This window comes from Chrysochloris asiatica, unplaced genomic scaffold, assembly GCF_000296735.1.
Source record: "Chrysochloris asiatica unplaced genomic scaffold, ChrAsi1.0 scaffold00552, whole genome shotgun sequence".
Taxonomy (NCBI): Eukaryota; Metazoa; Chordata; class Mammalia; order Afrosoricida; family Chrysochloridae; genus Chrysochloris; species Chrysochloris asiatica.
Genome location: NW_006409070.1, coordinates 140,613 through 168,377, shown reverse-complemented (window position 1 = coordinate 168,377; position 27,765 = coordinate 140,613). Strand labels below are relative to the sequence as shown.

General features: G+C 38.8%; 1 protein-coding gene and 1 pseudogene across 1 annotated transcript in view; one reads left to right on the top strand and one right to left on the bottom strand.

Moving 5' to 3' along the window:
• Positions 1-5,572, top strand: part of LOC102841977 — a 15,880-nt pseudogene extending 10,308 nt beyond the window's left edge.
• LOC102842734 (ankyrin repeat and sterile alpha motif domain-containing protein 1B-like) overlaps positions 1-27,765 on the bottom strand; it is a 214,680-nt gene that overhangs the window by 121,279 nt on the left and 65,636 nt on the right. Inside the window, exons 7-8 of the mRNA XM_006877665.1 lie at positions 24,702-24,815; positions 23,571-23,737 (exon numbers count right to left, since the gene is read on the bottom strand). Of these exons, the coding sequence (XP_006877727.1) occupies positions 23,571-23,737; positions 24,702-24,815 (281 nt within the window). The remainder of the gene's footprint in view (positions 1-23,570; positions 23,738-24,701; positions 24,816-27,765) is intronic.

Genomic DNA, 27,765 nt, shown 5'->3' with positions numbered 1-27,765 from the left:
GCAGGACCAGGCAGTGTTTCATTCTGTTGTGCTTCTAAGGTTGCTATGAGTTGGTACCAACTCAGTGGCACCTAACAACAACAATAACCTATATGGTTGCTATGTAGTATAAGCACCAGACTGCTAACCTCAAACTCACCAGACACTGCTTGAAAACCCTATTCAGGGTCGCTATGAGTCGGAAGCGACTCAACAGCGCTTAACAACAAACTTATTCAAACAGCTGTTATCACCTTTCCATATTCACTGATAAAAATAAAGTTCTTTTATTTTTAGTGAATAGCTACTATGTGTCAGGCAACATCCCAGAATCTGGAGCTCTAAAAATAAAATAGTTCTCGCCTCATTTTCCACAATGCTTGTAACATCAGTAGCTGGATGGTTTGGCAAAATGCTTTGCCACTCTATTTGGTATTATTTGGTAGTATATTTATTTTTCTCTACCAAACGCCAAGCTCCTGAGAATAATAAAAATGCCTTATTCATTATTCATCTGCCCTAAAACAGAAGCTGGTACATAGTAGAGGTACAATGAATATTTATTGAGTGGAAGAACTGATGCAGTGAAAAAAAATCAAGTTTAAAATAAAAGGCTATCAGTTCAGTTTCTTCAATGCAGGGTAAGACTTTTTAAATATATGAAATATCATAGTTAATATCTTATATTCTAAAGAGTAGTTACACAAATATTTTCCTACTGCTGTAACTCTTCAAGCACACCTTTGCATATATTCTGATAGGTACACAATGTATCCAGCATTTACAAAATACCAGAGCCCTAAGATGGGACTGTAAGATAAGCACTGGACTGCTAACTGTAAGGTTGGTGGTTCACAATTACTTCTTGGAAATTCTAAACAGGATTCTTATGAATCAGAACGTACTCGATGGCACTTAACAAGAACAACACCAAAAAGCCAAATACTGGAGCACTGGTGGCACCATAGGGTAAGCACAGCACTGCTAACCCCTAGGTTGGCAGTTCAAACCCACCAGCAGCTCCATGGGAGAAAAATGAGGCTTTTTGCTCCTGTAAATAGCTAAAGCTTCTGAAACCCTTTACAGGGTCACTCTGTGTCAGAACCACCTTAACAACACGTAACAATAGCATGACAACAACAGTCAAATACTAGGTGAAGTTCTTGCCATTTACCCCTCATTACTATGAAATGCAGGGTCCTGCTGTGGCGCTGGTATAGGGCATGCACTGGATGGCTAACTGACAGGTTTCTATGTATCAGAACCAACTTAGTAGCATTTAGCAACACCAACAACAATCATGAAATATAACACATGAATTAAAATATTAGTTCCAACTTATGATGCATTGTAGTTACAACAAACTGCACTTATAACCGTTTCCTTTCTTGGTTTCTTTTGCATATCTTATTGTTAACAGTATGTTCTACATACACTATCGTAGCATGTAATTTGGGGATGTTATCATTTGCAGATGTTTAATCACAGATATTTATATATAATGTTTTCAACCCCCAAAGATAAGATTGGATTTATAAAAATACTGTTAATAAAAGGTAATAATAATGAAAAATAAAAAATAAAAAAGGCTTTATTTAGACTTATGTCAGAATTGACATACATCTGAGTCACCAGTATGAAACCCCGTTGTAAGTCAGGGAAAATCTATAAAAATGCATATATTATGTATATAATTAAAATATGTCAGTTTAACTTCTTGTCCTTAAACTTTAGCCCTAGTCAGACTCTGGCAAAAGCAGCGTAATTTCACAGAGTGTCACAAATGACAGGCAAGCAGCAGGCTGGTTAGTAACTGTGTGATTGCATAGCTTACAGACTATAAATTCAGTTGAAGGTCAGTGTTTTCTCTGTTTACAGTTTACAGTTTTCTGAAATTGCTCATCTGTTCAAGGGTGGGGGGAGAAAGTTCTGGGCTGGAATAATTAGAGATTACCATACAAAGAAAGAAAGCCTTGAACTGTACCTTGGAATATGAATACAATTTAAACCACCAAAAGGTGGAAGAATTAAACAGAATAACCAAAGACACTGAGGACAAATGTCCATGATGTTTAAGTGAATGACAAATGAAAAGGGTAAATTGGCCTAAACATAATGGAGAAAACACAGAACTTGTCAAGGATTTCATTTTACTGGGATTCACAATCTACATGGAAACATCAGTCAAAAAATGAAGCAACTTTTTGCAATGGGCATATCTGCTGCAAAAAAACCCAAAACAAAACAAAACAAAAACCTCTTTAAAATGTTAAAGAGCAAAGATTTCAACTTTAGGGTACAGTGTTCTGACCCAAGCCATGGTGTTTTCAACAGCAGTGTTTCATTCTGTGTGTATAAAGTCACTGCAAGTCAGACTAACTCAACATCACAACCACACAGGATTTCTGGGGAGCAGTTAATGGATTTGAATTACTCACCTTGTGGTAAATAGACGTTCTTTTGTGTCCTGGTGTAGCACTGTAGGATAAGCACTGGACTATCTGTTTATTGTACTGTGGTGATTTGTGTGTTGCTGTGATGCTGGAAGCTATGCCACAGGTACAAGGGGACTTCAAAAACCTCATGGAAAAAAGGGAATGAAAAGATAACAAAATTTTCCGGTGAACTTTCTGAAGCCCCCTCATTTCAATACCAGCAGAGTCACCCATGGTGCACAAATTTAAACAGAACTTTCAGATTAGAACAGACTAGGAAGAAAGGTTTGTGATCTACTGACAAAAATCAAGCAGTGAAAACCATGTGTATCACAGCAGAACACTGTCCCATATTGTGTTGGAAGATGAATACATACTGACTTTTAGAGGCTGGCACAGGGCCAGGTAACATTTTGCTCTGTTGCACATGGGACTGTCATGAGTCAGAGATGACTCAACAGCAACAATAATGACAAAGAAAGGAACAGACCCTGGTTCAACACCTTTTGAGTATCTAACACACCTTTACATATTATCTCATGTAACCTTCATGACAACTCTGTAGTAGAGGTTACTAAGCTCATTTACATGCTAACTGTACAGAAGAGAAAAGCTGGAATTCAGGAAACACAAGCAACTAACCAAGACGCATAACTAGTAAGAACCAAAGTCAGGATTCAAACCCAGATCTGTATATTTCCAAAAGATGTGACCTTTCCAATACACAAGATGACATGCTCAGAAATTACTGAATCCAAAGCTGAAATGTAGAGGATATAAAGTTCATTTAATCTTTTATCCAATAAATATTTACTGTCTATAATGTCAGACATCATTTTAAATACTAGGAGATGGCACTGAACAACAACAAAAGTTAAGAATAACTTCTGCCCATATTTTAATCAAATGAGGTCTACTTTCTAATCAAGGTTTGTAAGAATAAGCCATAGATAACTAAAATGTATGGTGTGTTAGATGGTAATACAGGATGAAGGACAGAGGAATGACCAGAGTGTCTTATTTTTTATAGGGTAGTCAGGCAAGAGTGCACTAAGAAGGCGTGTGATAAAAGCCCAAGACAGCAAGTTATAATGAATATCTGGGGAAAAGAATTCCAGACACAAGGAACAAGAAGGAGAAGAATATTGAGATGGGACCATATCTGGTGTTTTAGAGGAATAGTGATGAGCCCAGGTGGCTGGGACAGAGAGGGACAGACTAATGAAAATGTAATCAGAGGTAACAGAGGAGAAGACGGGGTCAGGAGACTGTGCAGAGCCTTGTGAGCCATTATAATAAAGGCTTTATCTTTTCTTCTAAACAAGAAAAACTTAGGAATATGAACAGATAAGATGGGAAACCACTGGAGGGTTGTAAGTAGAAAGATGACATAATTTAACAAGACCTCCATGTCAATTTTTTGTTTAAAGAATCTATGCTCTGTGGGTAGCAAAGTAGGAGCAAAAACACCCATTTGGAGACTCTTCAAATAGGTGTTCTTTTTCTTGTTCATTTCCTCTGCAAAGTGTTAACAAGCAAAAAGGTAAGTTTGAGGACTAAAGGGAGCCTGACCAAAGCCATGATATTTTCAGTTGCCTCATATGCATGTGAAAGTTACATAGTGATTAAGGAAGACTCAGAAGAATTAATATGTTTGAATTAAGGTGTTAAAGAAGAATATTAAACATACTATTTTTGTTACATATGGACTTCACCAGATGGAATACACAAACATCAAACTGACTACATCTGTGGAAAGAGACTGTGGAAAACCTCCATATCATCAGCCAAAACAAGGCCAAGGGCAGATTGTTGAACTAAATTCAGACTAAAAGTGAAGAAAACCAAAACTCAGAGCCAAAATATGATTTTTAATATATCTCACCTGAATTTAAAGATCATCTGAAGAACAGATTTGATACATTAGACACTAAAGATTGAAGACCAGAAGAGTTATGGGATGACATAAAGAACATCATACAGGAAGAAAGCAAAAGGTCATTAAGAAGATAAGAAAGAAGGAAAAGACCAATATGGATGTCAGAAGAGATTCTGAAACCTGCTCTCCTGCGTAGAGATGCTAAAGCAAATAGAAGATATGAGGAGGTACAAGAGCTGAACAGAAATTTTCAAAGGTCAGCTTGAGAAGACAAAGTCAAATATTATAATGAAATGTGCAAAGACTTGGAGTTAGAAAACCAAAATGACAGAATTCACTCAGCATTTCTCAAGCTGAGGGAACTAAAGAAAAAATTCAAGCCTTGACTTTTGTTATTGAAGGATTCTCTGGGCAAATTATTGAATGATGCAGAAAGCATCAAAAGAAGATGGAAGGAATACTCAGAGTCATTGTACCAAAAGGAAATGGTCGATTTTCAACCATCTCATGAGGTTGCATATGACCAAGAACCAATAATGGTCACGCAAGCACAGTGACAGTAGGTTGGCCGAGTTGGTACCTTTTGTGGTGCTCACCGACAGCGACAAAACCTTGGTAGTTTGGTAGCTGAACTCTGGGCCAACGGCCGAAGACTTGCATGTGAGCCGGGGCCACAGTGGAGGGAGGAATGGGGAGATGACTGGGAGTCCTGAAGTCCATGTTACCTCCTCATTTCCTCACCTGCCTAGTTGGTTACCCTAGTGTCAGGCTGCTTTGAACACAGGGAAGAAAACTGTTAGTTAGTTTGAGAGCGGAGCCCAGCAGTCATCTAGCCTCAACAGATTTTACAGAGAGCTAGAAGATGAAGCTCTCCACCACCAGCACACTTTGCCTTCTAATGCCTCTCAGGTTTTAGAATGGATGAGGGTTTAAAACGTGTTCATGAAATGACAAGTGTTTGAGTTGTACCCTCATGGACAAGGGCTTGGGGAATGTAAGGTCTGTAGTTTTGTCTTCACACACTTACTTGAAGTGGGACCTCCCCACAGCACTCTCTGTCCACAGTGTTCTCCCAGTTTGGCCTTCTGTATTCCGTCCGTGTCTTCCCAAACCCTGCAGTAGCCCACCGGGGCTTCTATGCCATCATCAAGTTTTATTCCGCAAGGGATGCTCACAGAGCCCAAAAAGCAACAAGAAGCAGGTTTTTCAGGAATGTCCAGTGAAGGCATCTTGGTCGAATGGAACCTTTGATAACATCTTGAAAAATGGATATTTTTGAACACTTACTCATGCTCATGAGGAATCATTAAGTAGGTCAAGACAAGAAGGAGTCGTTTGAACAGAAAAAGGTGATACTGAATGGTTTAAAATCAGGAAAAGTGTGTGAAGCTTGTACCCTTGGACCATACTTGCTCACTCTGCATACTGAAAAGAGAAGCTGAGGAGCTAGATGGTATGAAGAAGAAAGTCTGGACAGGATTGGAGAAAGCGTTGTTAAGAAGCTGAGATATTCAGATGGCATAACTGAATGACTGTAAGCAAAGGGAACTTGAAAATACTGATGAAGAGCTAAGATTCTAACTCAATTTAAAAAGCAACAAAAATGTTCACAATGAATCAAATAACTAATGACAGAGGGACAAAAGATTAAACTGATCAAAGTCTTCCCTTGGCTGGAATCCATGATGAATGTTCATGGAAATCAAAAGATATTTTGTCACTATGCTACAGAAGACCTCTCTAAGTGTTCAAGGACAAAACAGTATCAGTTTGATGACTAAGTCATGATATTATCAATTCCTTCATATGCATTTGAAACTTAGCAGTGGATAAGGTAGACCTAAGAAGAATCATTCATTGCAAAGCCTTTTGCAAAAGACTTCTTGAAAGTGTTCAAGAGCAAAGACACCTGTTTGAGGAACAATGCATGCTTGAACCAAGTCATGGCATTTTTCATTGCTTGATATGCATGTAAAAGAGGGCAAATGAGTAATGAAACTATAGGAGGATCTTTTCTTTTGAATTATGATGTTGGTGAGGAATACTGAAAGTGCCATTTACTGCCAGAGAACCAACAAGTCTGTCTTGGAAGAATTCAAGCCAGAATGCTTCTTAGAAACAAGGACTGTGAGACATAATGAGAGTTACTGTGGACATATTCCCAGGAGGGACCAGTACTGGGAGAGGGACAGCATGCTTGGAAAAATGGAAGTTCAATGTGAAAGAGGAAGACCCCCAACAGGATGCGTTTTCATCACAGGGCCACATTGTTCAGCAGTGAGACCAGGATGAATCACACAGTGTTTGGTTCTGAGTTTAAACCAAAATGACTGCCCTTAACAACAACATGTTGATTCCAATCCTTGCTTATAATTCTTTCGTTTCTCAATATATGTATTAGCTATGTGTAGAAAACAAAACAAAACAAAAAAGAACCAATAATACTGATGGAAAAGGTCCAAAGTACATTAAAGGCATTCGTAAAGAAGCAGGCACCAGGAATTGATGGAATATGAATTGAAGTCTTTCAACAAAGTGAGGAGGCACTGGAGGCACTCACTCATCTATGACAGAAAATTTGGAAGACAATTACCTGGCCAACTGATTGGAAGAGAGCCATATTTGCGCCCATTCCAAAGAGAGGTGACCCAATGGAATGTGGAAATCATCAGACAATATCATTGATAGCTTATGCAAGTAAAGTTTACTAAAGGTAATTCAAAAATGGCTGTAACCATATATTAACAGAGAGCTTCCAGAGGTTCAAGCCAGAATCAGAAGAAGACGTCTAATGAAGGATGTCATTGCTGATGTCAGATAGTCTTGGTTGAAAGCAGAGAATATCAGAAAGATGTTTACCTGTGCTTTATTGACTAGGCAAAGTTTTTCGATAGTGTGGATCATGACAAGCTGTGGAAAACATTGTGAAGTATGAGTATTCTTGAACATTTATGAGGAACCTATACATAGAGCAAGAGGTAGTACTTCACACAGAATATAGGAACACTGAATGGTTAAAAATTAGGAACAATGAATGGTTAAAAATTAGGTTGTATTCTCTCATCATACTTATTCAACTTGTATGCTGAGCAAATTAGCCAAGAAGCTGGGTTATAGGAAGAAAAACATGGCATCAGGATTGGAGAAAGACTCATTAACAACCTGATATATGCAGATATTACAAGCTTTCTTGCTGATAGTGAAGAGGACTTAAAATACTTACTGATGAAGGTCAAAGACCACAGCCTTTGGTATGGATTGCATCTCAGTGTAAAGAAATCAAAAATCCTCACCACTGGACCAATAAACAACATTCTTATCAATGGACAAAAGACTGAAGTTGTGAAAAACTTCATTTTTCTCATATCAACCATCCACACTCATGGAAGCAGCAGTCAAAAAATCAAATGACATATTGACTTAGGCAAATCTGCTGCATAAGACCTTTTTAAAGTGTTGAAGAACAAAGAGGTCACTTTGAGGACTAAGGTTTACCTAACTCAAGCCATGGTATTTTCTATAACCTCATATGCATGTGAAAGTTGGACAGTGAATAAGGAAGACCATAGAAGAGATGATGTATTTGAGTTATGGTGTTGAAGGAGAATATTGAAAGTGCCATGGGTTCCCAAAAGAACCAACAGATCCATGTTGGTTGAAGCATAGGCTGCGTGCTCCTTGGAAGCCAGGATGGCCAAACCTCGTCTCTCATACTTCACACATATTGTTAAGAAGGGCCAGTCACTGGAGAAGGATACCATGTTTGGTAACGTGGAGGGTCAGAGAAAAAGAGGAAGACCCCCAGCGAGATGGATTGGCAAAGTAGCAGCATCAATGGGCTCACACATTGCAATGATTGTGAGGTTGGCCCAGAACCAGGCAGTGTTTCATTCTGTTGTGCACTATGAGTCAGTACCAGCTCGATGACACCTAACAACAAGAAGAACAGTTGTTGTTAAGTGCTGTAGAGTTGGTTCCAACTCATAGCAATCCTATATAGGGTTTCCAAGGATCAACTGGTAGGTTTGAAATGCTGACCTTCTAGTTAGAAGTCCAGTACTTAGCCTTGTTGTTGTTGTTAAGTGCTGTGGAGTCGATTCCAAGCCATAGGGACCCTGTATAAGGGTTTCTGAGAAGCAGCTGATGAGTTTGAACCTTAGTTTTCCGCATTAACCCATATCACCACACCAGGACCACAAAAGTACCAGGGACTGCCCTAAAAACAAACAAATCTGTTTTGGAAGAAGTACAGTCAGAATGCTCCTTAGAGGCAAGTATGGTCAGACTGAGTCTCTCATACTTCGGACGTGTTATTAGGAAGGGCCAGTCCCTGGAGAAGGGCACAATGCTTGGTAAATTGGAGAGTTGGTGAGATGGAGGGGCACACACTGGCAGCAACAATGGGCTCCAATGTAACAACAATTGTGAGGATGGTGCAGACCAGGTGGTGTTTCATTCTATTGTGCACAAGGTTATTATGAGGCAAAAGCAACTCTAAGACACCTAAGAACAACTTCAAGGTGAACCAATTCCCTGGGATACAGAGATAAATAATCATGATGCTGACATGCCTCTTTAAACTCAGTCTGTAGTTTGGTTTCCTTCGGCTTTCAGCAGTAGAATGGGATTCTTGTATAAGGGCATCTGTCCAAGGCCTTCCCTCTAAAACAACACTGCCCGAATGTGCACTTTGAAATTAGGTATACTATGGCAAATGGACAAGATAAATGTGACAAAGGATAAAACATCATCAAAAATTAACTTATCATTATGCTGTACATGAGATTAGAAGAATTATTATTAAACTTTCAATAAAACATTACAATTACCTCCCGAGCATAAAACTTATACCTTCAGGTAAGTCATAATAGTGGAGTTATTCTGTTAGGAACATTAAGTTCAATTTAGAAATTAAAGATAAATCAGAAAAAGTGAAAGTGCCTAAACGAAAAGTACTTAATATATCTGCAAAGTAGATAAAATGATAACTTCACAGACTTCATGAAATTCAAATATATAATAATGTTTTAAGAGACGGTTTACTTACTACCTTTGTATGCCTTAACAGATTACTCATAGTATTGAGAGATGTTATAGTTTAAAAGACATGTGTAAACTGTGGATCTGTTTGATACTTCATAAAGAGCAAGCATCAAAGAATTCGGTGTTAGCATAAGCCCATTTTCTTTATGGTCAGCTAAATAAAACTGCTTCAAAAATAATTCATCCCAATCTACAGAGAAAATATTACTCCCTAACATCTGAAGACTTGATTATGATATATGTCTTTTTTACTCTTCTAAGTAAGGAGCTCTGGTAGCGTAGTGGTTACGAATCGGGCTGCGAACCTTAAGGCCAGCGGTTCGAAACTACCAGCCGCTCCGCGGGAGAAAGATGAGGCTTTCTACTCCCGTAAAGATTTACACCCTCGGAAACCCTGTACAGGGTCGCTATGGGTCGGAACCGACTCGATGGCACTTCACTACAACAACAACAAAGTAAAATATCAACTTAGGCCAATTCAAGAGCAGGATATTTAGCATTTCAACAGAGAAATCTCCTCTACACTGACACTGAACCGTTATTCAAAAATCTGGACAAAGTCTATGAAAGATAAAAATTTAAATGACATTTTTTCAGCAAAAGATTATAATAGCTATGTTTCTATGACTAGCAAAAAAGCCTTATTTTTATTTGTTTGTTTTAATTGCCAAAGCAAACAGAAGTTTGGAAGGATCAAGTAAGTTCTCCAAGGTCACCCTGCTAGTACACAGCAGAACAGGGATGCAAACCCAAGCCTGTGAGACCCATTCCCATGCTCTTACCTAGCAGATTGAGTTACCTCCCAATGAAAGATGACTGAGATCCCAGGCTTGATGGGGGAAAGCTTTGCTTGGACTTTAATACATCTCCAAAATATTCAAACATGGTTTTTAACCATGATGCATTCATCAGAACATACAGTTTTACTCTGACCTGCAGTGCTTTCTTGTTGCACATTCGTTTGTTGAATGAACTGTTACTCTAAGACTACATGTAAGGCATTGTGCTTGGCAGGATGCAATTACAGAGCTCAAACATGAACCTTATCATCAAGGAGTCTAAAAGAAGATAAAAATATAAAAAACTACAAGACAAGGCAAAAAGAGATGTGTCAAGAAAGATAAAAGCAACTGTGTTGGAAGTTCAGAAGAATGGCTCTTTTATCCTTCTAGACATAGGATTTTCTTAGATATACTACAAAGTCCTCCCTGGAGTAGGAAGAAGGGCAAACACCCTGCCATTCTGATTGTTTTGTTTTCTTTTTACCCCCCACCACAGTTTTGATGCTGCATTCTTTCTTTGCATGCACTATCTGCTGCAAAAGACCTTTTTAAAGTGTTAAAGAGGAAAAATGTCGCTTTGAGGATTAAGGTGCACCTCATATGCGAAGAATAAGGAAGCCCAAAAAAGAATTGATGCCTTTGAATAATGCCTTTGGATGTATTGATTAAGAATATTGAACAAACCATGGACTGCCAGAGAAGAATGAATAATGCTATCTTGGGATAAACTCGGCCAAAATGTTCCTTGGAAGTAAGAATGGGCAGATTTTTCTTACATATGTGGATATATTATCAAGAAGCACCAGTCCCTGGAGAAGAACAGCAAAGCTGCTATTGGTGGTGGTCATGTGCTGGGGAGTCGGTTCGGACTCTCAGGGGCCCTGTACTGGGTTTCCAAGGCTGTAAATCTTTACGGGAGCAGAAAGCCTCATCTTTCTCCTACCACTGCTTAAATATTGACTCCTTTTTAGTCTGGGAACAAAACCCCTCCATTTATGTTCCAGAAAAAGTTATTTCTAGGAGGACTTTTCCATCTGATGGGAATTAGATGAGATGGTAACAAAAATATTTTACAGTCCTGAACTGGTACATTCTGATATTATGCTCCAAATAATTGGGTTAAAATATATAAGTAAACTTCGTTTCAGAAATATCATTTGTTTTTTAGGCATTCTACTTTGACTCTACTGACCTTTAGGAGCCCTGGTGTGGTGCTGTGGGTTAATGAGCCAGACTGCAAAGCTGTTTGAACCACAAGGTCGGAGGTTCAAGCTCACCAGCTGCTCCTCAGAAACCCTTATACAGAGTCGCTATGGACCAGAATTGATTTGACAGCACTTAACTACCACAACTGACGTTTAAGATTTGATTAATTTGGGCACTAAAGTCAGTCTCTTTTCCTAAATCTAAGATACTCATAGAGTATTCCAAAGCAGTTTACCGAGACTTGGCCAAGAAAAAAAAACAAAGCTGAGAAATTGAATCTTGAAATACAAACTAAAGTATCTCACTCACACTTCAGAAACCTGACATGTAATTAAAGATTTTGCACTGGAGAAGAAAGTGAAATAACAGAAAAGAGGTGAACTGGCTAGTAAAATTGTACAAAACCTGCCAACATGGTCCTTTTCAAACAATAAAACAAATACTTCTTGTGTCTGGATTCTCCCTAAGGAGAGGGGAAAAAGGCATAATACATTTCATACGTGGAGCCTCTTAAAATATTCCTTAGCAATACAGACTACTGAAGCACTAATGTCATTTTTTTTCTATTTAAAATCTTCAAATCAATGCTTTCACGATACCTAGATTCTGGAATGATCCTATGATCAAATTTCTCTATGGTATAATGTTTAAGAATTGTACACATTATACATGCAGAGGGGTGACTGTATATGACTTGGGAAAATAAAAAGAAGAGGAAAATGTTTTTTAGGTTATTTTCTGACCTTTCAAAAATCTCAATTTCCTGAGTTGGTAGATGTGAAGATATTTATAATATTTCTGCAAAATTTATACTGTAGATTATACAATATCCTAATTCAACTTAGAAAATTACTCCACACGCATATTATAAAAGCCTCTATAACTGACTGACTTTTGAATTAAATTGTAGGCAAGACAAAATGTAATTTTAACTTGAGCTAGTCTTCACATTATATGCAAAGCTTCCAATTTAATACATTCAATCATAAAAAGTTTAATTTTTAATTCACTTACATTAGTAAAATTGTTCAAACTACCACCTTAAGGCTGGTATTTTAATAAAACCAAACATCTCCGATTTAAAAATAAACCTTTACATAAGATGGCTGGATTTTTATTTTACATTCCTGAATCAGAGTGCCATCTGTTGGAAGAAAACAAAGACAGGAAAAGCTAAACCAAACTCAATGTAGCTAAAACACCCCCAAATTCTAACCTCATCATTAATATGCAAAACTACATTCATTAATAGTATGAACAAGACAAGGCATATTTTCCCGCATATTTTAATCCTTTCTAAATTACATTTGGATGTACTTGTCACACTACAATTAACAAACTGGATATTTCATGTCATCTGAAATTGAATTTTAACTCAAAGAACCCAAATGCTCATTCTCTAAATAGTAAAATAAATGATAAATAAACAAAAAATGTTTTCCTGTATTTAAGATTTCCAACAGAATATAGAAGTAATCGCAATTTAAGACATTAATGAGAGTATAATTTAGATGGTCCTTGATGATAAAACTGGAAATCTCCCTCATTCAATCCACCTCTGAAAATCTCACACTGGGTATTGAAAAAGTGGGCTGGACACTAGAAGACTGATGAGATTTACATCAGCTGTAAAATTCTGTAATTTTGTAAGGCTGCTAGCGTAATGGTTACACATCGGGCTGCTAACCTCAGGGTCACCAGTTCAAAACTACCAGCAGTTCCGTGGGAGAAAGATGAGGCTTTCTGCTCCCGTAAAGATTTACAGCCTCAGAAACCCTCTTCAGGGTCGCTATGAGTCAGAACCGACTCCACGGCACACAGCCACCACCACCTCCACTGAGGCCTCAGTGCAGATTCATCCAATCTCAGGCCTGAATGACCTCAGTAAACTCCTGGTAGACTTCTCATCCTCAGCACAGTAAGGAGCTATCTGTTAGAATAACCTGGGGAGCTTTTACAAAAGATCAAAGCTCAGAGGCCCCCAAAGATATTCTGATTTAATTGGCCTGGAGTGCGACCTGAATATCAGATTTTTTGATATCTCCCCAGGTGAGTCAGGGTAAGCCATTATTAAGCAATGCTGCCTGAATCTTTTTCCCCAGAACATCTGACATACTTTTATCATCTAAAAATGTCGACTTTATTCTCATCAGTATCAATTTTAAACTTCTGACTAGCTTCCCAAATCTAATTATCAGCTTCTGTTCTTTGATACTATGGTTTAGTGATAAGAGATCTGACTCCAGCCTCAGAGGGTCTATATTTAAATCCAAGCTCTACCAGTTACCTTCTGTGTGAACTAAAGGAAAGTCACAAAATGTCTTTGCCTCCATTTTCTCGTCTATAAAATGGGAGTAATAATACTATCTGCCTCATAGGGTTCTTGTGAGGATTATTAAATCAGTTCATCTAAATGCTCCATATATGTAAAGTATTATCATTACTTATCCAGCTTTATTTCCCACTACTTTCCAAAGTCAACTCTCTCAAGGTAAACCAGTTTCTGCGAATTATATGCTAATTATTATTATGTGTTTTTGCATATTACTGTTTCCACAGGCTAGAATCCCCTCCCCTGCTTTCATTCATTACAAGTACAAGGCACCTCTCCCCTTCCTCCAGCATCCAATTTAGTCTCTCCCCACCTACACCAAGGCTTTTGCTCCCCCAAAACTATGTTTACATTGCCATGGTGTCATTTCCAACTCACAGTGACTCTATAAATACCCATACATATTTACTGATCTAGTCCTTTCAAATATCCCTTTGGCTACATGGCAGAAATGTAGCTGGATATTCCGGACGTTTACTCTGAGACTGAATCCTAGTTCAACCCCTTGCAAGCTGAGTCCTTTCCCAAATCTCCACATCCATTGTTAGGATGTGAGGTGGATGTGGCTTAAAGAAGGCAAACCATTAGAACAGCAAATAGGTGTTGCACCTTAGGATAAGCACTCCACCTCAAGGTCAATTTGGACCACAAGGTGGGAGGTTCAAACTCACCCACCTTGTTCCTCAGCAACCCTATAAGGGGTCACTATAAGTCAGAAGGAGAGTCCTGGTGTGGCATTGTGGGTTAATATGCTGAACTGCAATGTCGGCGGTTCAAGCTCACCAGTGGCACCATCAGAAACCCTATAGAGGGTCACTAAGGGTCGGAACCGACTCAATGGCACTTAACAACAACCACATAAGTCAGAACCGACTCAACAATACTTAACAACAACATGCGTGTCAGCCCTTATTTTTTCTTATAAATTTTTCTTATCTGCAGACTAAGATTAAAGCTTTCTTGAGACAGGAGTTATGAACTCTTTTAAGACAGGAACCACATCTCACATTATTATAAATCCCTCACTATACAACATGGAAGGAGTGGTTACATATCGGGCTGCTAGCCTCAAGGTCAGCAGTTTGAAACTACCAGCCATTCTGTAGGAGAAAGATGAGGCTTTCTGATCCCGTAAAGATTTATACGCTTGGAAACCCTTTGCAGGGTTGCTCTGAGTCAGAACCGACTCCACGGCACATCACCACCACCATCACCATACAGCATGGCAGTGGCCATCGATATTAGGTGATCTTACGAGTATTTGATCAAAGTTTTACAAAACTTGATGACTCATAAAAACACTCTGTAAAAACATTTTTGATAGATGGAAACAAATATTCAACAAATCCAGGAGTTAACCCAAAGAAAACAGGCTGTAGATTGTCTTTTAAATGTTTAAGATACTGAAGAGCATGAAATCAGAAAGATTTGTGCCTGTGAACAATTCCAGCCAAGCAGAGCTCAGCTCCATCTTGTATCCAGGATTAAGTGTTCAGATGCCAATTTTCCTTGAGTACCTCATGAACCTCTGACAGTTTGAAGTGCCAGAGTTAACGAGAAGTATATTCAAAAGTGGCTCTCAGGCCACTTCCCCCAGCCAGCCCTCATAGGATCATTCCTGGACATACTGTGATTGGTTGTCTGGTTGTAATGTCATACCCTCAGAACCTCAGAGACAGTCCGTAAGCTTTCATTTCTGCATTTAGACCCCGCCTGCACGTCTGACTGCGATTGTAGGAGGAGAGTCCTCTGGTCTCTGTGCACTATGGAGGTCACCAGGTGGAGATGGAACTTATAAAAACTTATCACATCATCTTTCATGACTTCCCTCAACCAAGTGATCTTTTATTTACTCCCGCTTAAGACTTGGGAGCTCTGGTGTGGCGCTGGACAGCAAGGTCAGTTTGAACCACAAGGTCTCCCATGTAAACTGTCACAAACTCACTAGCTGCTCGAGGTGGAAAATTTCCCCCTGAGAGGACAGGCAGACCACCCTGGAGTGGCTAGAAGAACAGAAGATACCTCTTGAAAGAAAGACTGACAGGAAAAATACAAAATAGAAGCAGACTGACCGATTACTACAAGAATAAGCAAGTTGCTCACCCAGAAGAGATCAAGGCAAGGGGTTGGATCCCCTCAAAGTAAACCCCCTTCGAAGACTAAGACTCAATGGGAATACACATTCTGATGGGTGACCACGTTCGCCATCGACAAGGGGAAGTGAGGGAAGAGCAGCTATGAGACTGTGAGCTAAGCCCTACAACGTTCAATAGACTCCTATGAACCCAGGTGGAGACCTGGTTGGCCAGCAGTGTGGCAAGACCTGGGGACTCTTGGGCCCAAAGTCAGTGACATAGCCATGGAGGACTGGAGTGGAGAGTGAAGTGTCCAGTGGATAAGAAGAGAGGGCATATGCACAAGAGCACACACACTTGCAGATAATTCCCATTTGACCTAGCCTCAATAACAGGATGATCAGAGCACAACTAGACGAAGAAAGAAGAGGAAAAAAAGAGTAATCTGATACTATTTGATAAACTTGACCTACACCTATGGATGCAGCAACTCAAAAGAGGGAACAAATCTTTACAGCAAGGATCATTCCCACCACTTCCATACACAGAGTAGACAGGGATGGGCAACTTGGACATTGGCTATCCAAAATGGGGGGTGGGGGGTAAGGATGAGCTACAAAGGCAAGAAGTAACAGGCTTACAAGCTTTCAAGAGGGAACCTAGATCCAGAGGGCTTGGAGGAAGGTACAACCTCCACTGAGTAGTATCCAATCTGTCTAGGTGGGACTGATTGAAGAAAATGCAGATAGGTCTCTTGTGACACAAGGGTGAATAATTGTTAACAGGGCTGATTGTGACGGTTGTAAACGTAGAAGACATTTTGTGACAAGGAAGGGAGTAATTAACTTTGCAGGCTAGGACTGGAGAACCACGAAGGGAGAAGAGTGGCGAGCAGAACCCTACCCAGAGAGGCAGCGATCCCAGAGATGGAGGCAGAGATGATGATGTGGAGAGATGGAGCAGTTGGGGACTTAGGACCCAGGGAGGGAGAGGGGCTGTGTGCTGAGGACCAGGGGGGAGGAGGGGAGGAGGCTTATAGGATGTACCCTTTCATTGATTGGTGATGCATGGAGGGGATTGTAACCATGGCAATGAAACAATATACGAAAGGATGAATGTAAAACTGATGTTCTCCCATGTAAACTGTCACATAATTCACAATAAAGCTTAAAAAAAAAAAACCTCACTAGCTGCTCCTCAGAAACTCTATACAGGGTTGCTATGAGTCAAAACTAACTCAACATCACTTAACAACTTAACAACAACAAAGATTTAATAAAGACTATAATATTTATATGGAATCTTGGTGTGGTGCTACAGGTTAATGCTCTGGACTACAAGGTTGGTTTGAACCGCATGGTCAGCGATTCAAGCTCACCAGCTACTCCTCAGAAACCCTATACAGGGTCACTATGAGTTGGAAACAACTCGATGACACTTAACAACAACAACATAATATTTATATATTTGAAGATGGGTTCTTTTCTTCCCTACAAAAGAGAAAACGTTCCACCAGATTAATTTTCTGAAAGGTAAATTCCAATGATATCTTTTATCTTCCAAAAGTCTTTTAAACAATAAAAATTTTAAGTGCTATCGAGTTCACTCCAACCCATAGCGACCCTATATGGGGTTTCCAAGGAGCAACTGGTGAGTTTGAACTCCTAACCCTACAATTCAAACCAACTTTGCAGTCCAGTGCATTAGCCCACAGCACTACTCTAGATGAATTATTTCTGGTTAAGTACTGTCAAGTTGGTTCCAACTCATAGCAACCTTATATAGGATTTCCAAGGAATAGCTGTTGGATCTGAACTGCCAATCTTGTGATTAGCAAGTTCAGTGTTTATCCTATAGTACCAAATCAGAAGTCCTTCCTCTTACTCATAAAAACTCATACCTTCTGTTTTAATGATTTATTTTTCAATGTTTTCAAAGAATACAAACATAAATATTTGTTACAAGAAACCAACAGTGGTTGCTGTGTGACATAAATTCAATATAAGAATGTTATTTTTTCTATTTTGCTTCATAAAACAGTACCAAAGAAACAGACCATCTTTCCCCAAATTATTCCCCTCTCAAAACCAAAAGTTTTTGTACTTCCTGAAAACTATAGGCTAGAACTATGGCCTCCAAGAAGCATGTGTAGACCCCAGGTACACAAGAGAAAAAAATACTAGATCTAATTTTTACAATTTTTTTTCCATTTCATAATTATTCTTTACCTTGCCCATTTTGGAATTTCTTTTATATTAATTATAATTTATATCATTTATGATTAGAATAATGAGTCATGGTGTGGCACTATAGGCTAAGCACTGAACTGTTAACTGCAAGGTCAGTAGTTCAAACCTACCAACAGCTCATTAGAAACCCTATAGAGGTCACTATGAATAGGAACTGACTCAACAGCACGTAAGAACATTATTAGAATACCAGCAGTTGCTGTAGTTGCTGTTGTCAAGTACTGTTGTATCATTTCTGACTCATGACGACCCCGTATACCAGAGAAGGAAATGCCGCCCGGTACTGTTCCATCCTCACACTCACTGCTATGTTTGAGCCATTGTTTCAACCAGTGTATCAATCTATCTCATTGAGGGTCTTCTTCTTTGCTGAGCCTGTACTTTACCAAGTATCATGTCCTGCTTCACGGACTGGTTCCTACTAACGACATGTCCAAAGTATGTGAAGCAAAGCCTCATCATCATTACTTCCAAGGAGCATTCTGGCTGTACTTCTTTCATGACAGATTTATTCTTTCTTCTGCCAGTTCATGCTGCAGTCAATGTTCTTTGCCAACATCATAACCGAAATGCATCAACTCTTCTTAGGTCTTCCATATTCATCGTCCAGCTTTCACGTGCATGAGAGACAGTTGGAAATAGCATGGCTTGGGTCAGTTGCATCTTAGTCCTCAAAGTGATATATTTGCTTCTAAGCACTTAAAAGAGGTCTCCTGCAAGCATGACTGCTGCTTAATGGGAATTGATAAGTAGATAAGTTAGTAATAGTCATTGTTGTTGTTAAAGTGCTATTGAGTCAGTTCTGACTCACAGCAACCCTGTAGATTTATGTGCCATATTGAGAATTTCAGGCACAGAAACTGGTCTAATAACTTTCTTGACCACATCTACCACTGAGACTGGGGCAAGTGATCTAATCTCTAAAGAGTTGTTCCTTACCTGTATTTATTATTACCTAGAAGGTAATAATAAATCTGCATATCAGGAATAGATTATATAACAATAAACAGAGCATAAGGAAATGTTTTACACATACAAATTTCTGAATAAATATTGTCGTTGTTAAGTGCCATCAAGTCAATTCCAACCCATAGGGATGCTGAATAGGGTTTCCGACAAGCAGCTGGCGAGCTTGAACCACCAACCTTGCAGTTCAAACAGCTTTGCAGTGTGGCGCATTAACCCACAGAGCCACATCAGGACTCCTATATTAGCTATGGGACAAAGATGAGGCTTTCTGATCCCACAAAGACTTACAGCCTCAGAAACCCTATACAGTGTTGCAATACGTCAGAATCAGCTTGACAGCACTTAACAACAATAATGGTTATTATCTGGTTAAGCATTCAGCTGGCTAAACAAAAGGCTGGCAGTTTGAAACTACCCAGAGATATCTTGGAGAAAAAGCCTGATGAGTCCGCTGCCATACAGTCACAATCACGGAAAGCTCTATAGAGGGCACTTCTGGTCTGACATGCATGGTGTTCCATGAGTCATTATCGACGCCATGCAACTGCTGTGGTTTTTAGTTTATGATTACTACTAGTATGTGGAGGGTCAGCAAAATAGAGTAAGGCCCCCAATGAGATGGAATGGCACAGTGGCAGCAGCAATGGGCTCAAGCATAGCAATGATTGTGAGGACGGTGCAGTGTTTCGCTCTGGTGCACATAGGGTCACTATGTATCAGAACCAATCCAGCGGCACCTAACAACATTAGTATGTAATCATTTCTTCATTAAACTGATAAAAAAATTCTTGGGTATTACCCAACACCTGGAGGTAATGAGCTACTCGGCCTATAGTTTAGTTTCAGGATCACAGTCCCATGAGTAGCAACTGGTATCTTAAAAGCTAATGAGCAGCCATCTAAGGTACAATTATTGGTCTCTCTGTGTGTGGAAGAAAGAAGAGTGATGACAATTTTAAGATATCTGGAATCAATTAGTCCAATGGACTACTGGAACACCTGAACATCAGTCTCCATAACACTGAGACCAGAAGAACTAGATGACTACCACAACCAACTGCTCTGAAAGATCACATTAGAAGGTAACAGAGTAGGAGGTAATGTGAAGCAAAACTCAAAATCTAAAAAAAAATAGTGCACTTACTGGTTGGTCAGAAAGACTGGAGGAACCCAAGACTATAGTCCTCAAACACCCTTCAAGTCTGGAATGGAACTCGTCCAATTTTCAGTCAAGCACGGATAGGCATAAAGAAAGGACAACACTAGTAAGCTAAGCTTATCATGGAATGGTCAACCATTCAAGATCAGAAGGGCAACACTGACCTAAGGACAAAGTTCAGAATGGACAGGAAGGAGGTGGAATGGAATTAAGAATCGCAGAGAGGAAGTAGGAGAACTGTTGTTACATGGAGGAGATTGCAATCATTGTGATGAAACAAAAGTCTGTGATGACTTGTTGAAGGTCAAACTGATGACCTGCTCTGTAAACATTTGTTCAAATCACAGTTTAAAACATCTCATCAATGAAGATGCCTAGGTTACCAATCTTCTTCTAAAAGGAGAACTACAGTTCAGACAAAGTACAGTCACTTATTCACATTTTGGGTTGATTCCTCAGAAACCATTTTCCACTTAATTTCTGGTTCAAAGCAGATACACAGGGGGAACAAAGTTTTGATTGGGAAAGAGAGGAGAAATCATTTTGAAAACTGATACATTTTGATGATACTTTGATGACACAACAAAGTAGATGGTAGCAAAGGTCTGAGGAAGGGCACTGGGAATCTACAGGAGGAGAAGAGGAGAGGGGAGGATGCCAGTAGCACGATTTTAATAAGGATTATTCATGAAGGTGGAGTGCTGGTGTGGAGCTGTGGGATAATGCACTAGACTGCAAGCTCGGTTTAAACCACAAGGGTGGCAGTTCAAATTCACCAGCTGCTCCTCAGAAACTCTATACAGAGTTGCTATGAGTCAGAACTGACTCAATGCTAAGCGCTCAATAACAACATGCTTGAATGTGGAAAAAAGAAAGCCATACTTCTTCCTTCCATCTATATTGTTCCCATGTCCAAGGACTCTGAATTAGCTCTTCTGTATGTTAAGAACTCTTTAGGAGAGAAAAAAAACAAATTATTTAGAAATGGACCTAAAAACCTAAATACCATTGTTTATGTTGGGTAAATATGTTTATATTTCTAATACACTTCAAGGAAATGAGGAAATGTAACAGGTGTGCAATTTGTAGAGAGCATATACCTGTTTAGATTTTAAACAAGGCATTTTTTTCTGACATTAAAATTACTAGTATATAGATTTCATTGATATAACTATTTCATTTGGTAAAACTTACAATTATTTACTTCAGTACATATATGATGTTAAATTTTAAAATATTGTTACTGGGGTTCTGGTTTAGACATGCACAGGTTTATTCCAAAAAAAAAAAAAAAATGTGTTCAAACATGTCTCTGTGATTAGTGGATGGCTGCAGTCCAGTTCTCTCAGTAATTCACGCGTCTATTCACCTTCTTAAAAAAAAGTCCAGTCAAGATCGTGGTTTCAGAGAGGATCTGCTGGGTCAGTTAAATTCAAGGCACAGAGGTCAGCTCTGAAGGTTATGTATGGGTGACTGCTTCTGGGGATCCCTAGGTGGTGGTCTTGATAGATCTTCTTTAAGGACACAGAAGAATCATGGCTACTTATTAGGAAACAGGTGTAAGAAAACTGAAAACTCCACTGGTAAGAAACATGTCAGGAAAATTGTGCGGCTGAAGTTCTTTCTTCCATCAAGATAATGGACTGGCTCATTATTCTAGGGGTGCAAGGGCTGTACTACAAAACTTTCCTTGGGAAATTGTATCCCAAAAACTCTGATCTTGCCCCCTCAGGTTTCTTTTTGCTCCAACAACTCAAAATATATTTAGTCATCCTCCAGGATGAGAGAACTGCTGTTTTGACCTGGTATAAATCAAAGAGTACAGAATCCTTTGGGGAAAGGCTAGAGAGATGGAAACCTACCTGCAGAAGTATGCAGACCTAAATGGAGGGTATACGGAGAAACAATAGCCTCACCATTTTGATGTTTGTGTTTAATAAAGTTTCCAGGATTTTATAGTAACATTTTTAAGCTTGTTGTTGTTGTTAAGTGCCACTGGGTCGATTCTGAGCCATAGTGACCCTGTATAGGGTTTCCAAGAAGCAACTGGTAAGCTTGAACCACCGACCTTGCAGTTCAAACGGCTTTGTAGTCTAACTTGACCGCATGCAATTTTTTGTAATTATTCACAAATATCTTTGGGGGGATAGAATAACTGGATATCTTATGTAAGACAATACAACAATAAAACAACCAAACAGTAAAAGCAGGCACACAAGGTAAAACTAGTCAGTGTGCCATCAAGAACTAGCAACTACTATGCTGAGGAAACTATTACAATTCACTTAAAGTGACTAAAGAAAGTAAATCTCATACTGCACAGCAAGGTCTTCATTGTTATAAATAGTACAGCACAGTTATTATAGTAACCTATATTATTGGCTTTTGAAGAAAGTACAATCATTTTAAAAACAGTACAATATTTTTGTAACAAAATTGAGTAAAAGTTTTTTTTATGTGAGGGAAAGTTTCACGTTATAGTAACGTATTTCTTTTAGTACCAGTGCCTAGTATAAACCCACTATAAGACACAAGGACTCCTGGAAGACAGAGCACTGTAGGATAAGCACTGGACTGTTGACAACAAGGTCAGTGATTCAATCCCTTATACAGGGTTGTTATGAGTCAGAACTGACTTGAGAGCACTTAACGACATCATAGGACACAAAGGCACTCTGGTGATGCAGTGGTTACGTATTCAGCTGCAAACCAAAAAGTCTGTGGTTCAAACCCACCAGTTGCTCCAAGGGTGCATACATCCATAAAGATTTACAACCTTGGAAACCCTGTGGGGCAGTTCTACTCAGTCTTACAGTGTTGCTAAGAGTGGGAATCAATTCAATGGCAATAGTTAAAGGACAAAAGTAGTCATCATTTTTAACTGATCAATTCCCTCAAATTTTCCTCCTGGTTTTGTTAATATAAAAATGGAAAAGAACAAGAATCACGAACTCTTGATTTAGAATCTGTTTGGAGTTATGAAACCACGCAGGTCAAGCTTTCCATTGCTCTGTCTTTTATGACTTAACGAATGACTGGATGAACTATACATAAAAATAGGGCTCAGCTTTCTCTGTCTTCTCAAAGATGGAGTTAAGACTCAGTCAGCAGAGAAAATGGGAACGAGAGAAAAAAGGAAGTTCTTTCTTTAGAACCAAGGTCCTTATGCCCAGTAAAACTGAAAAAAGATAAAGAAATTACGACTTTACATGTTATAAGAGTGTCTAACAGCAGAGAGGAGATCATCACAAACTGTAAGTGATTTACCAAAATATTTGCTCCCCTACAAAGGCAGTGAGAATAAAATCCAAATGCACATCAGGGAAAGAGCAATAGAGAACATGGCATTTGACACTGGAAGAATCCGAGGCTAGGATAATGGGTAATCTCCCATGCCTCATCTTTGTACATAGTGAACTTGCAATGACAGTTGACTTTTTATCCCCCTCCCCTCTTACTTACTACACTCTGACTTCCATTTTTCCCAAGTTCTTCCTCAGAAATCTTGCTCAGATTATCTAGGTAGTGGTCCGATATTGTGTGGCACAAATCTTCAAACGAATAATCCTTTTCTTGGCAGAGTTTTATTTCATCCAAGAGCTTTGATAATTCTCCAGTCACAGTTTCACCTGTAAGAAGTAAAGTACAGTTTTCCTGAAGTCTCAAGACAGGCCATTGCTAACAGTTTATACTAGATAATACAAAAAACAACTAGGATGGTGATAGAATTCAAAATATGAAAACCAAGATTACTCAGTTGAAAGCAAGATATGAAATGAAAATTACAATAATAATGTTAAAAGACAAAAGAGAAAATTCCAGTGTTCTCTACTTTGATTCTTTTTCAAAATAGAAATGGTGTTGAAGACTTACATAAAAGCAAGAATATGTTAGTATCTAGAATCACAATCCCTAAAGCTATGTATTTTAGGATTTGTATTTTACTTCACTGGGAGAATTCAGTCTACAATTCATTTAAGAAATCTGAAATGGTACAGAGGGCCTACTTCCAAAGTTCAATAAACAAAAATCATAGAGAAATTACTGAAACAATTACATAATTATAGATTAGAATTATGATACCTATCAATTCTAATGATATATAATACTATGATGCCAAAGAACACTGAAGGAACAGCTAAATAATATGCATGATCTGTCAAAGTGCAAAGATTTTATAGATTACCTCAAACATGCATTGTTCTAACAATCTCAGAATGACACTATGTACCTATAACTTCTTCTGAAAAAAAGTTCCATCAACCATACTCTAGATTTTAATATTTAAATTTTTCATTAAGAACCCATTTTAGAAAGCAACTACTGTAAAATAGTCATTTGAATGTAGACTTCATGACAGCAAGAATTGCTCTGTTTTGCTCACTGCTGGGGCCAAGAACAGTGTATCGTAGGGCCACAATTTGTTAGTGTGTCTGACAAGTAGTAGCAGCTCAGTAAATGTTGACTGCATGGAAGCATGAAAATGACACAGTACAGGTCCTTATTTACAGAACTTACATTTTTGTTCGTATAGATCAAAATTCCTCATAAAGGTACACGATGGTTTCAAGGGCTTTGTAATTAGCTACTCACTTTTGGTCTTTTGGGAAGGAGACTCAACAGGAGATGAAATGAGTGTTTCTTGTGTTCCATCTTCCTGTACCTGGTCTTCAAAGACTGTTGATCTGCTAACGCCTTCTAAATACTCTGTATATATATAATGTTGAAATTACATACTTGAATTTATTCATTTTAAAAATAATAACTTATGTTCTACTTCAGATAGCCTTTTTTATTCTTCTTATGTCTAAATACAAAGGAGCTCTGGTAGCGTAGTGGTTACGAATCGGGCTGCGAACCTTAAGGTCAGCGGTTCGAAACTACCAGGTGCTCCGCGGGAGAAAGATGAGGCTTTCTACTCCCGTAAAGATTTACACCCTTGGAAACCCTGTACAGGGTCGCTATGGGTCGGAACCGACTCGATGGCACATAACAACAACAACAACAAATGTCTAAATACATCTTAGGGTTTTTTTTAAAAAAGATCTTCGTGACAAGCTATTAAAGATTTAATTATAAAAAGGAAACCAAATATTTTGGAATAAATTGAATCTCTAAAATAGGAATATCAAACAGCAACCAGTCAGGTACCATAAAGAAGTAGGATGAATTTATTTGATCATGGTAGTGCAATCTTATAATTATACATACATAATTTCATACTAGACTGTATCACCATAAAGAAACATTGTTCTTCCTCATGATTCTTGAAATAATGTACCACATTCAGCCCATTTTAATTTTTCCAATTTTGACAAAGCAGTAACAGTAATAGTAGATAAAACAATTATTACTTATATGAACCAGGTAAATTTCTAAGCATCTGATATAAACTAATTAATTGAATCGTCACAACATTGTCATATGAACTATAGCTGTCCTAGTTTTCAGGATGGCTTAACCTAGGGAAGGAGGATTAACAGCTTTCCTGTGTTCATTCAGTTAGTAAATACAGCGCAGTAAACTACTTCACATGGCTCTTCTACCCAAAGTCTTTGCAACTCTCAAATGTCTTTTTTTTTTTTTTTATTGATGAGTCCGAATAAGAGAAAATGAGGGAAGATGTTGAAAGGATTCAGTTGTGAGGGATTACTAACAACACTGTGAGTGCAAAAACCTGGAACTTCAATGTTGGTACAAAATGAGCCACCTCAGAAGCAGGAGGAAGGATTTTACTACCATCCAGGAAGAACCAGGTGAGGAACACGTCCTTTGGACACTGGGACCTCTAAACACTGAACCTCCTTGACACAAGGACTGAACGTTTGTGACAGAGGAGTAGGAGTGGCAGAGGATCAGCAGCAGAAACTATGAGTCTGTACACCAAATAGCTCAGTGGGCTTTCTGACACATGGAACAAGTGCAGCTAAATGCCTTTGGGCAGGACTGGGATGCTTCCAGGCACTTAACTAGGAGAGCTAGATTAGCCGACCCACTTAGCCAGAGCCAATCACTTTTGGGCTGAAACTCCTGTGCAAAGGTGTATAGTACCTTAGGGCATCTATCAGCAGCAACAAAGAGCTAGGTAACACTTGTGAAACAGAGCAGAGTCCAATGGGCCTGTGGCTGAAAGGCCAAAGATCAGAGACAGACATCGCCCAGGGCATAGCTGGGAAGAGGCTGTCCTGACTGAAGGAATGAATTGTGCCCTGGGCATTTCTAATCCTGAATTGTTGTTTTTGTTGTTGTTAAATGCTGTTGAGTCAGTTTTCGACCCATAGCTATCCTGCACAGGATTTCCAAGTAGCAGCTGGTGAGCTTGAACCACTGGCCTTGTGTTCAAACCAAACTCCTGAATTTTAATCTGTTAACTTTCCTCATAAACCCCCTAACTATAAGTATGATAATTGAGTTCCTGTGGTCACTGCAATGCATTAGTAGCCAGTGCTATGAGATAGATGGTTGGTGCCATTTTTGTAGTAAGTGGCATAGTTAGCACAAACATGGGACAAGAAAACACATCACTTTTTTCTTAACTCATTCATAAGGAAAATAGCACCTAAATGCTGGACAAAGGTCAACTGACAGTCTTAAAGTCATAGTCTACAAAGGGGTGCAAAGCATAGGTAAGTAGAAAGCAGCGGTCCAGCTAAAGCCTGGAAATGTATCAAAAATGAAAGCCTATATTGGTTAGGAAGCTAGAGTTTTAAATATTGACAACTAACTCAATTTTTATGGAAACAGTATAGGCCAAAACTATGTGATCCAAACCAAACATATCTACTATCTGTCAAAAGCATTCAGCTCAGAGGTAGCTAGTTTGTAGCCTCCATCTAAAAGGTTAAATCAATAGATCCTCTCCCATAGGGAACTTTTACTTGTATTGCTTTGTTCTGTTAAGAACAGTTGTGCTCTCATGTCAACTAATTACGTCCTCATACCATCCAAATAGTTTCTTCCACAGGGCAATTCTACTAGGCAAATTCTATTTGGATAAGAAAGCTGCCTATGGGATTCTGTCCTTAAAATATTTCTCCAAGGAATAATTATGTAAATTGAATTCCCCTTCCAGGACACAAAAAACATTAACTATTGCACTGGACTGTAAGGTCAGTTTGAACCACAAGTTCAGTGGTGCAAGCTCACCAGCCGCTCCTTGGAAACCCTATACAAGGTCTCTGTGAGATGGAACTGACTGGAAGGCATTTAACAACAACAACGTTGTGGTGGTGGTGGTGGTGGTGGTGGTGATGATGTACCATCAAGTCAGTGTCGACTCAGAGTGGCACTGTACAGGGTTTCTGAGGCTTGTTTTCTGAGGTTTCTTTATGGGAACAGGAAGTCCCATCTTTCTCCCATGGAGCAGCTGGTGCATTCAAACCGCTGTCCTCGTAGTGAGAAGCCCAATGCTTTACCATAAATCAGCTTTATTTTATGGCAACAGCCATAATTAATTAAGGAATTAAAATAAATAAATTGAGACATAATAATCGAGGAATTAAAATAAATAAATGAGACACAGGGGAACCTGTGCATGAAGAATTCATTGTCTTTGCAAAGCAACAATGAAATCTTTTCTTTTCTTTTCTTTTTCTTTCTTTCTTTCTTTCTCTCTTTGGATGGCAGAGCCACAAAGAGTTGTTTTATTATTTTTTAT